The sequence below is a fragment of the Nesoenas mayeri genome, assembly GCF_963082525.1.
Source record: "Nesoenas mayeri genome assembly, chromosome: 10".
In the NCBI taxonomy this organism is placed as follows: domain Eukaryota; kingdom Metazoa; phylum Chordata; class Aves; order Columbiformes; family Columbidae; genus Nesoenas; species Nesoenas mayeri.
Genome location: NC_137560.1, coordinates 19,759,714 through 19,770,291, shown reverse-complemented (window position 1 = coordinate 19,770,291; position 10,578 = coordinate 19,759,714). Strand labels below are relative to the sequence as shown.

The 10,578-nt window shown below is 66.5% G+C and overlaps 2 protein-coding genes across 2 annotated transcripts; both read left to right on the top strand.

Moving 5' to 3' along the window:
- Nucleotides 1-1,319: 1,319 nt before the first annotated feature.
- Nucleotides 1,320-2,384, top strand: LOC308044116 (epidermal differentiation-specific protein-like; the record flags this gene model as incomplete). The annotated part of the gene is made up of 1 exon (XM_080350592.1): nucleotides 1,320-2,384. One exon carries the CDS (start codon nucleotides 1,320-1,322, stop codon nucleotides 2,382-2,384), a length of 1,065 nt encoding a protein of 354 aa, XP_080206718.1.
- Nucleotides 2,385-3,576: 1,192 nt separating this feature from the next.
- On the top strand, nucleotides 3,577-9,846 carry QARS1 (glutaminyl-tRNA synthetase 1; the record flags this gene model as incomplete). The annotated part of the gene is made up of 24 exons (XM_080350510.1): nucleotides 3,577-3,726; nucleotides 3,966-4,113; nucleotides 4,191-4,300; nucleotides 4,676-4,751; nucleotides 5,075-5,139; nucleotides 5,355-5,408; nucleotides 5,599-5,656; nucleotides 5,732-5,803; nucleotides 5,961-6,046; nucleotides 6,276-6,362; nucleotides 6,449-6,548; nucleotides 6,671-6,749; nucleotides 6,873-6,981; nucleotides 7,062-7,192; nucleotides 7,311-7,403; nucleotides 7,515-7,652; nucleotides 7,726-7,813; nucleotides 7,893-8,036; nucleotides 8,108-8,212; nucleotides 8,591-8,683; nucleotides 8,862-8,989; nucleotides 9,205-9,271; nucleotides 9,470-9,595; nucleotides 9,672-9,846. The coding sequence occupies 24 exons, from the start codon at nucleotides 3,577-3,579 to the stop codon at nucleotides 9,720-9,722; spliced, it is 2,358 nt and encodes a 785-aa protein (XP_080206636.1). The 3' UTR covers nucleotides 9,723-9,846.
- Nucleotides 9,847-10,578: the final 732 nt, after the last annotated feature.

The following is a 10,578-nucleotide window of genomic DNA, read 5'->3' as shown; positions in this document are numbered from 1 at the left end:
CAGCAGGGTCTCCATCCTCCTCCATGGCAGGATGCAGGTGCCCGCAGGCTGTACCCCAAACTCAGGTTCCCCCATGGGATAGGCACACCTCACACAGCCAGGATGGAGTCACCCCACGCCACTGGGGCTCCCCCAGCCCTGCACTGGCCCCAAGGGGCAGGTTTCAGCCCAGAGATGTGGGGTCCCGGCTGTCCCCAGCTTGGCACAGGGGCTGCTCCACTCAGCTGTGGGGCTGCCCATCCCGTACGCTGTGCTGCAGGGAAAGCCTCAGGCTTAGGGGGACTATGGGTACGGGGTGGACAAGGCAGACCCTGGGCACAGGGCTGGGGGAAGCCAGAGGCTCAACCTGCCCCAGAGCTTTGAGCTGCCTGAGCCCGGTGCCAGCAGGAGGGGCATGTGTCCCGCACCCCACACTGGCAGCTCCAGGGGGCTCAGCTCCAATCCGTGCCATGAGGGACCCTCACCGTGCCCTGAGGAAGCTCCCAGCACGCGGTGGGTGCCAGCCACCCCATGTCCTGCCTGGGAGTCAGCATCAAGCCGTGCCCAGTGCTGGCACCTGTCACCCTCCCACAGCGCCATGGCCGCCCTGGGAGGGCTGTGGGTGTCCTGTCTGTGGAGAGACAAGGGGGAAGAAATACCTCCCCTTGCCCCAGCCATCTGCGGGCAGGGCTGGGACAGCAGTGCCATGCCAGGGGCACAGCAGTGCCATGCCGGGGGGCTGCATCCTGCGCCCAGGGACACCAGGGTGCCGGAGGGGCTTGTCTTGGGACACTGGCTCATCCCGCCACAACACGGTCTCACCCCACCGTGCCGAGCCGGCAGTTCCTGCCCCACCGGCAACACACACCATAATTAGTGCGGGCATGGCGGAAGCATGGGTGATAATTGGTGGTGACTCGTTAAGGCTGGAGAGCCGCGCGCCCTGGGCGCAGCAGGACTTTCCGGCAGGGCTGGTCTTCGGGACTGGCCCGCACCCCGGTGTTGCGGCTGCTGTGCGGGGCCTGGCTGGCTCCACGTCACCGGAGCGGGGCCGGGTACGGGGGCGAGCGCTGTCATCACCTTCGCGTCGTGCCGCGGCATGTCCTGGCCCCGCCATCTCCTTGTAACCGGCACGGCTGTGGGCTGGCGTCGGACACCGTCAGCACAGACGGTGAGAGCACGGAGACGGCAAAGGCGAGGCAGAAGACAGGATAAGAGGGTGCCAGGGGGCCTCTTTGCTGGCCAGGCTTCCCCCGTGGGTTTCCCGTGGCCCCCAGGTGAACCCACAAGAAGGGACTTGATGTGGGTTGTGCCCTCCAGAGGCAGGCGCCCGCGGCACCATGAACCGGATCACGGTGTATGAGCGCGCCGACTTCGAGGGGCTGAGCCGGGAGTTCACCTGCGATGTGCCCGACCTGCATGAGCTGGACTTTGGGAACTGCATTGCCTCCCTGAAGGTGGTGGGGCAGCCCTGGATCGCCTACACGGACCCCAAGTATGAGGGGGAGCCGCACGTCTTTGAGGAGGGTGAGTACCCCTCTGTGGAGCGGCCCAACAGCTTCTCCGCGCTGCGCCTGGTGCACCACGACCTGGGGGACCCTCAGATCACCCTCTACGAGCGCCCCAACTTCCAAGGTGCCTTCAAGGTGGTGACGGAGGAAACCAACTTGGCGTACGGGTACTTCAATGACCGGGTGGCGTCCCACGTGGTGCAGCGAGGCGTCTGGCTGCTCTACCAGCACCCCGGCCGGGGCGGGTGGCACTGCCTGGCATGGCCCGGCGAGCGTCTCGCTGACTACAAACCTGAGCTGAACTTCCAGGCTCGGCTGTCCCACCTGCGCCCGCTGCAGCCGGGGCGGCCCCTGGTCTCGGCGCATCTCCTCTGGGAGCAGAAGCGTGTGGAGGCAGAGCGGGAGGTGCTGGTGGATGAGATCGAGGGGCTGAACGAGACGGAGTCGGAGCAGGTGCTGGCGGCCAGCAGCAGCCGGGAGTACAGCACCACGCTCTGGCAGAGCTTCCACTTCAGCAACACCACCAGCCTCAAAGCCGGGCTTGCCTTCACGCTGACCGTGGAAGCCTCCAACATCTTCACGGTGCAGAAAGGACGCAGTGAATCCAGCACCCGCCGCGAGCGCGTGGAGGTGCAGCTCCCCGCTAAGATCCCCCCGCGCACGGCGCTCAGCATCCAGGTCTTGCGGAAGGAGGTGACGCTCTCCGTCCCGGTCCTGCTCACCATCACCCAGAACGAAGCCGTTCGTACGGAGATGGGCGAGTACCGCAGTGTCTCGGGCACCAACATCTGTGCCCGCTATAGCCTGAAGCCTCTGCCGGCTGCGGGCAAGGAGCAGGCGGCCACTAAAGGGACAGAGCCAGCGTCCGGTGCGCAGAGGGAGCTGAAGCTGTAGCTGTGGCTCTGCATCACCACTCTGTCCCCTCGGCGCTGTGCGACACCAGCGCTGCGCCCCGCTTGCCCATAGAGGAGCCAGGACCCGCCTCGCCCGGCTGTGCTGGGTGGCTCTGACTGGCGGAGCCTGGCGGTGCCTCCTCCTGCTCCGTGTTGCCAATAAACCTCCTTCCCCAACCGCCTGTGTCTGCTGCTGCTGGGGTTTGGGGAGCCGAGGGACACGGGGGGATGTGGGTGAGTTGCGGGAGTCAGAACACCAGGCTGAGGAGACAAGGGAACGCTGGTCTGGGGGACACTGGGGAAGCAAAGCCAGGGGACGCTGGTCTGGGGGACACTGGGGAAGCAAAGCCAGGGGACGCTGGGCTGAGGGACACTGGGGAAGCAAAGCCAGGGGACGCTGGGCTGGGGGAACACTGGAAACAAAGCCAGGGGACGCTGGTCTGGAGAGGGCGTCAGGCTGGGGGAGTGAGGGGTCACTGGGCTGGGGCAGCCAGGGCTGGGGGAACAACAAGCTGGGAGAACACGGGGGAACGGGAATTGCAGGGAGCACTGGCCTGGGGGCACCAAGGGACACCGGGCTGGCCCGGCCCCGCACACACGGGGCTGGGGAAACCAGACATTGGAGTGGGGGGACAGACGGGCTGGGGCATCTGTGGGGACACCGGTCTGGAAGGGACCCCCGATCCGGGGGAGCCGGGGACGTGGGGCTGGCGCAGCCGGGGAACACCGGGCTGGCCCGGCCCCGCACACACGGGGCAACCACCAGGACATGCGTGTCCCCAGCGCCCTGGGGCTCGGAGCGTCTCCGGGGACGCGGGGGAAACAGGGGACAGACGGGGACGCGCGTCCGACGGGCCCGGCTACGGCGGCCGGGCGAGGACAAAACCCGCGGGGCGGGGCGCCCGGAGGGGCGGGGCCTGGAGCCTGCTCTTGCCCAGGCCCCGCCTCCAGCCACGCCCCCCACGTGGCCGCCGTGGCCGCCGGTCTCTTTAAATGATGCAACCGGCAGCACCCTTGACCCCGCCTCCTGAGCGCCCATTCGCGGAGCTGGAGCCGAGCTCCCCCATGCCATTGGCTGAGGCCAGCCTCTCTCGCTGCCGATTGGTTTCACCTGTGCCGTCGACACGCCCTCCCGACTCCGATTGGCTGAGCGCGGCCACGCCCCCCGGACGGGCGGTGGCGGCGGCAGCAGCATGGCGACGGCGGCGGTGGGACCGATGGCGGCGGAGGAGGCGGAGGAGGCGCTGGGGCTTTTTACCGGCATCGGCCTCAGCGAGGCCAAAGCGCGCGAGACGCTGCGCAACGGGGCGCTCAGCGCGCTGCTCCGCCAGGCCGTGCTGCAGGTGCGCCCGCCGCGCCCCGCCCCGCTCTGCTCCCCTGCTTTCCCGGTCCCCGGTGCGGCGGCATCACCCCCGGGACCCCACCCCCTCCTCGGAACTCCGCCCCGGTCCCGCCTCCCCCGGCCCAGCCCAACGCCCTCCGCCCTTGGCACTCTCCTCTCCTCCCCGCCCCGTCCCGGGGCCGCCGGTTCGCCGGGGCTCAGCCCCGGGCCGGCCCTGACGCTCCCCCGCGGCGGCGGCAGGCTCGGAGCGCGCTGGGCCCGGCCCTGGACAAAGCCACCGGGACGCTGCTGTACAATGCAGCCGCCCGCCTCAGGGACCCGAAGCACCTCGGCTTCCTCGTCGGCTACATCGTCCGCAGGGAGATCCTCACCGACCTGCAGCTCAGTGGTACCGAGCGGCCCCGGGAGCCCCTGGCCCCTGCGGGGACGGGGTGGCCCCGCTCCTCACCCCCCGTCTGTCCGCAGCTGCCCTGGAGTATGTGAGGACCCACCCCCTGGAGCCCCTGGACACGGCGGATTTTGAGCAGGCCTGCGGCGTGGGGGTGTGTGTCACCCCCGAGCAGATCGAGGAGGCGGTGAGTGGGGATGGGGTGGGCTGAATCATAGGATGACAGGATGGTTTGGGTTGAAGGGACCTTCCCAGCTCCCCCAGTGCCCCCCCTGCCATGAGCAGGGACATCTTCACCAGCTCAGGGTGCTCAGAGCCCCGTCCAGCCTGGCCTGGGATGTCTCCAGGGATGGTTCATCCACCACCTCTCTGGCCAGCCTGGGCCACTATAAGACTTGACAAACATCAGTCAAGTGTATGGAAATATACAGAGATAGAGCAATCAACAGATGTTTTTTCTTACTTTGGAATTTCTTGCCCAGGAATTTTCAAAAGTATTCCAACTGGGAAACATGAACGAATCTTTTTTATCCTGTCCCCATATCCCTGTCTCGCTTCCCAGGTGGAGGCTGTGATCAGCGAGCACCGAGCGGAGCTGCTGGCGGAGCGCTACCGCTTCAACATGGGGCTGCTGATGGGTGAGTGTGGGGCATGGGGCAGCCCCCGCCTGGCGCTGCCTGCTCCCCCCGATCCCGCCAGCGAGGCCTTTGCCATGTGCTGCCCCGGCCCCAGCTGCAGCATCACAGTGCTGCAGCCCACCTGACGCAGGGGACGCGTCCTGTGATGCCCCTGGTGCAAGCAGGGCTGTGGGTGGCAGCTGCCTGTGGTGCCCTGCACCAGGGACAGCCCTGGGCCACTGGCCGCCTCCAGCTGCTGGCCGCAGTGTCCTGCTTCAGCGGCAGCAGCTGAAGCCCCCAGGGCTGGGCCGTGCCCCTCAACCCATGGGGTGCCCTGTGTGCAGGGGAGGCGCGGAGCCGGCTGCGGTGGGCGGACGGGAAGACCATCAAGAATGAGGTGGACCTGCAGGTGGGTGTGAGTGCAGCGGGTCAGGTGGTGTCACCTGTTGGTGCTGTGCCTGGTGTGGGACCTGCTGACCTGTCCGGTGGGAGGGTTGGCACTGGGGACAGCCTGTCCTGGGCAGGTGTGGGCAGGGTGAGGGGTGTGACAACTGGACAGGGCCACCTTCAGGCCTTGGGGCACCGGGAGCTTTTTGTGTTCCTGTCTGCATCTCTGTTTCCCAGGTGCTGCATTTGCTGGGGCCAAAGACAGAAGCTGACCTGGAAAAGAAACCAAAGGTGATATAGAGGGGAGGCTGGGAACTGGGGTGGCATTTCCCTGCTGAGTGTCTGGGCAGGATCCCAAACAGCTGCTGTGGGTCTACCCACCGGCACGGGCCCAAGGGAGGGCTAGGGGCAGCAGGCTGAGCCAGGAGGGGAAGGTGCACACCGGGGCCGGGCACTCAGGGTGCTGTGCTGGTCTCTGCAGGCTGCGAAGGCCCGGCCAGCCCCAGCAGAGAAGCAGAAGGCAGCTGTGGTGGAGAACGGTAAGAGACTGTCCTCCTGTGGGCAGCTTCCCCAGCCCTGCGGTCCGGCCCCTGCTCAGCGCCCCCTTCTCGCAGGTGAGGTGGGCACAGAGACACGGTCACTGCTGGAGCAGCTGCGGGGAGAAGCTCTCAAGTTCCACAAGCCGGGTGAGTGCGAGGAGCTGCCGCCATGTGTGGGGCTCTGTGCTCGGTCCCAGTTCTCTGTGCCGCAGAGGACCAGCCTGGCCCCTCGTCCTTCCCTGCTGGCTGCTGGGCTCGGCTTGGTTTGGGCAATGCTGCAGCCCTGAGCGTCCTCTGCCCACAGGAGAGAACTACAAGACCGAGGGCTATGTGGTGACACCCAACACCATGGCCCTGCTGAAGCAGCACCTAGCAGTCACGGGTGGGCAGGTGAGGCCCCAGCCCTGTGGTCCCCTGCGAGGGTGGCTTTGCTGTGTCAAGCTCCAGCCAGGCTGGTGGGGTGGCAAGGGGGACTCACAGGAGGCTTGGCAAGAGGTGGCACTCTGCTGGCACTGAGGGGCCTGGGGGTTTAGAGGGGGCTCATGTCCTTGCCCCCACTGCCGGGGAGCGGGAAGAGTCTCCTGCTGCAGAACAGGTGTGTCCCCTGCCACCCCTGCAGGTGCGGACACGGTTCCCTCCTGAGCCCAATGGGATCCTGCACATCGGCCATGCCAAGGCCATCAACTTCAACTTTGGCTACGCCAAGGTGAGGAGCACCAAGGCCCCACTGGCAGCTCGCCCTGGCCCCTGTCTCCTTCGGGGAGCGGGTGGTCACTGTCCCCTCAACTCCAGGCCAACGGTGGCGTGTGCTTCCTGCGCTATGATGACACCAACCCCGAGAAGGAGGAGGAGAAGTACTTCACAGCCATCCGGGAGATGGTGGAGTGGCTGGGTACAGCTCGGGCTGGGGAGGGCAGGATCAGGCCACACACTGCTGGGGACATCCCTGCATGCAAGTCCTGCTGCCGGGCCAAGAGGGTGGCTACGACCCGCTCTGTCACCATGTCCCCACAGGGTATCAGCCCTATGCAGTGACCCACGCCTCAGATTACTTTGACCAGCTCTACACCTGGGCCCTGGAGCTCATCCGCCGGTGAGTGTTCTGTAGTGGTGCCAATGCCGTGGGGATAGTGAGGATATCCCACACCATGGCTGGGGCTCTTCCTGGTGAGGGGATGAGCTGCTCACATCTGGTAACCATGTGTGTCTCCCACAGGGGCCATGCATATGTCTGCCATCAGAAGGTCGAGGAAATTAAAGGCCACAACCCACCGCCCTCACCGTGGCGGGACCGGCCTGTGGAGGAGTCGCTCCTGCTCTTCGAGGTACCCCTGGCTAGGGGCAGGCTGCGTGCCCGTGGGGCGTGGGTCTGTAGCTGAGCTGACAGCTTCCCCCTGCTCCACAGGACATGCGCAAGGGCAAGTTTGGGGAAGGGGAGGCCACGCTGCGGATGAAGCTAATCATGGAGGATGGGAAGATGGACCCCGTCGCCTACCGTGTCAAGTTCACTCCACACCACCGCACCGGAGACAAGTGGTAGGGAGGGTCTGCAGCGTCCCAGCACATGTGGCAGGGGTTTGCCAGCGTCTCCTGGGAGCAGGAGGGCTCTCGGGAGGGGAGCAGCACCCCAGCGCTGACTCTGTCTGCCTTGCAGGTGCATCTACCCCACATATGACTACACACACTGTCTCTGTGACTCCATTGAGCACATCACCCACTCCCTCTGCACCAAGGAGTTCCAGGCCAGGTGAGCACCATGCACAGCACGGCCCAGGGCTGGCAGCTCTCAGGGGGAGCAGCTGCCAAAGTTCTGAGAGGCTGTGGGGGGTGTGGGGCTGTGTCTGTGCCTCCCTTGCAGACGTTCCTCCTACTTCTGGCTGTGCAACGCGCTCGATGTCTACTGCCCTGTGCAGTGGGAGTACGGGCGCCTGAACCTGCTCTACACCGTCGTCTCCAAGAGGAAAATCATCCGGCTGGTGGAGACGGGTGCTGTGAGGTAGGAGCGGAGCCAGCAGCCAGGGTGGGTCCTGCCCGGGTCACGCCTGGCTGTCACACCCGTGTTTTCTCAGGGACTGGGATGACCCGCGGCTCTTCACGCTGACAGCCCTGCGCCGGCGAGGCTTCCCCCCCGAGGCCATCAACAACTTCTGTGCCCGGGTAGGTGCTGGGGACAGGATGGGATGGGGCGGGTGGATGCGTCCTCTGGCTGATGTGGTGACAGCAGGCTGTCCTGCAGGTCGGTGTGACAGTCGCCCAGGCAACGATGGAGCCGCATCTGCTGGAGGCGTGTGTGCGGGAAGTGCTGAACGAGCAGGCCCCCCGTGCCATGGCCGTCCTGGAGCCCCTCAAGGTCACCATCACCAACTTTCCTGCCCCGAAGGTGAGACTGCCACGGGCTGGGGTGGGAGTGGGTTTCCCCAAGGTCAGCATTCACCCCCTCTTTCTTCCCAGGCACTTGAGGTCCTTGTGCCCAACTTTCCAGCTGATGAGAGCCGGGGTTTTCACAAAGTGCCCTTCCAGCCCACCATCTACATCGAGGAGACGGACTTCAGGGAGGTGAGCTGGACCCACCGGGCTGTACGGCCCTCGCTCCTGGGAGCTGTGGCTCAGGCAGCGGGAGCCTGGGAGCGGCACTGGTGCCGCCCAGGGCACAGGTGGCTGTCAGGCACCCAACTGCAACTCCCAAACATGGCAGAAGCTTTGATGGGCACCGAGGAAATGCCCCCAGCATTCTGGAGGTGCATCCAACCAACAGTGCTCACGCGTGGCCTGTACGCTGGGGAATGTTCCGCAGCAACACGGGAGTTCAGACAGCCCTTGGTGCACTGATCCCTGGGCTGGGTGGGGGCACGCAGCTGTGGGGACAGAGACCTGCTGGAGCAGGACCCAGTGCCTGTGCTGGGACCTCTTGTGCAGTCATGAACTCTCTTGCAGGAGGTGGATAAGGGCTACAAGCGCTTGGCCCCTGGGCAGCCAGTGGGGCTGCGCCATGCTGGCTATGTCATTGCTGTCCAGAACATCATCAAGGTGAGTGGCTCTGGGCACAGGTGACATGAGGTTGGGCTGTGAGATGTCAGGACATGACCAAGCAAGGTTGTCCTGGCCTGGGGGACTGGTGGTTTGGCCCCAGGGCTGCCCTGCGGGATGGGACTGCTGCCTGACCCCTGCCTGGCTGCTGTCTGGCGGCTTGTCTTCTCTTGCCCAGGACGCCAGCGGGCATGTGATTGAGCTGGAGGTGACCTGCACCAAGTCAGACGTGGCAGAGAAGCCCAAAGCTTTCATCCACTGGGTGTCGGAGCCACTGGTGTGTGAAGTGCGGCTCTACGAGCGGCTGTGAGTCCATGGTTTCCCGCAGAGGTGCAGGCGCACGCTGGGCGCTGCCAGAGCAGCAGCGTGGCCACATAACAGCCAGTTCTGCTGTGGTCTGCCCGGCTCTTTGGTGGTGAAGATTCTGCTGTGGGGTCCCATGATCTGCTGCCCCACAGCTGCCACAGGGCACCACGTCCCCTCGAATGGCAGCTTTGGGACAAGACTCCATCTCTTGGCAGGTTTTTGCACAAAAATCCCGAGGACCCATCGGAGGTACCTGGTGGCTTTCTGAGTGACCTCAACCCTGTGAGTAGCAGCAGGAACCGGGCTTACAGGCCTGGTAGGGGGAGCTGAGGACCTCCTGCACCCATACCGGAGCCACCCACTTCCATGCGACCCCTACCCTCCCTGGGCTGGGGATGTCTGGGATGTGATGTCTGGTGGGGGGAGCGGGGCTGGGGCAGAGGGGCCTGGGGTGCCTGCTGAGCTGCCTCCCCCTGCCAGGATTCCCTGCGGGTGGTCCGCAACGCCCTGGTCGACAGCTCCGTCCTCTCCGCACGGCCCTTCGACAAATTCCAGTTTGAGCGACTGGGCTACTTCTCCGTGGATCTCGACAGTGAGGAGGGGAAGGTGAGCCCCGGGGAGGGGGCGGGGAGCTCTCCCTGCCCACTGTGTGGCTCAGTGCTGACCCTCTGCCTCTCTCCAGCTGGTGTTCAACCGGACGGTGACGCTGAAGGAGGACCCTGGCAAGGTCTGAGGGACCCGCTGCTGCCATCCCACCGTGGTGCTGCTTCCCCGGGGGGTCCCTGCGCACCCCCAGCGCCACCGTGCCTTGGTGCTGCCCCCTGGGCGACACACAGCATCACCTCAATAAACGGAGCATCCCTGCGCTGTCGCTGGCTCCTGTCCCCTAATTCAGCCCAGGGGTGCCGGGGTGGGGGTGTCCCCGGGTCTGCTCCTGCAGGGCTGGTGCCCCCGTGGGGCTGCAGCTCGCCCCACCCGCGCCCGTGAGGCTGGGCTGGGGTTGGGGGTGTCGTGTGTGATGGATTGGGGACCCCTGGGTGCGGGCAGGGTGCGGGCAGGCGGGGTGTGCGCACTGTGTACAAACACCGCCGGAGCACCGGCCCCCGTTAAGGTGGACTCGAGTGGGGTGACCCCTGCCTGGCCCCGGGCCGGGGGACAGCGAGGTGCCCGGGCGGGACCGGCGGGACCCCCCTGCCCTGAACCGTGTGACCGGGACCCCGGCCCTGCCGAGGGTGGGGGGAGGCTCTGCCCGGCCCCACGGGCCACCTTAAGCGGCAGCGGGGCCGGGGAGGCCGCGCCGAGCACATGGGCACGTTAAAGCAGCCCCGGCCCCGCGGTGCGGGGGACCCTCCACCCCCACGGGGGACCTTTCCCCCGCGGTCCCGCGCGGGGGCAGGGGCGGAGGGCGGCCCCCGCCGGTACCGGCCGCGGAGGTCACGGCGCCCTTCCTGGGGAGCCCCCGCACTGGGGTCTCGTTCAACCGCGGGGCGGCGCGGGGCCTCGGCCCGGCTGCTGCGTGGGGGTCGCGGCCGGGTCGTCCCCGCGTCGAGTGGAGCGGCGGGGTGGCTGCGTGGGACCTCCCGGCCGGC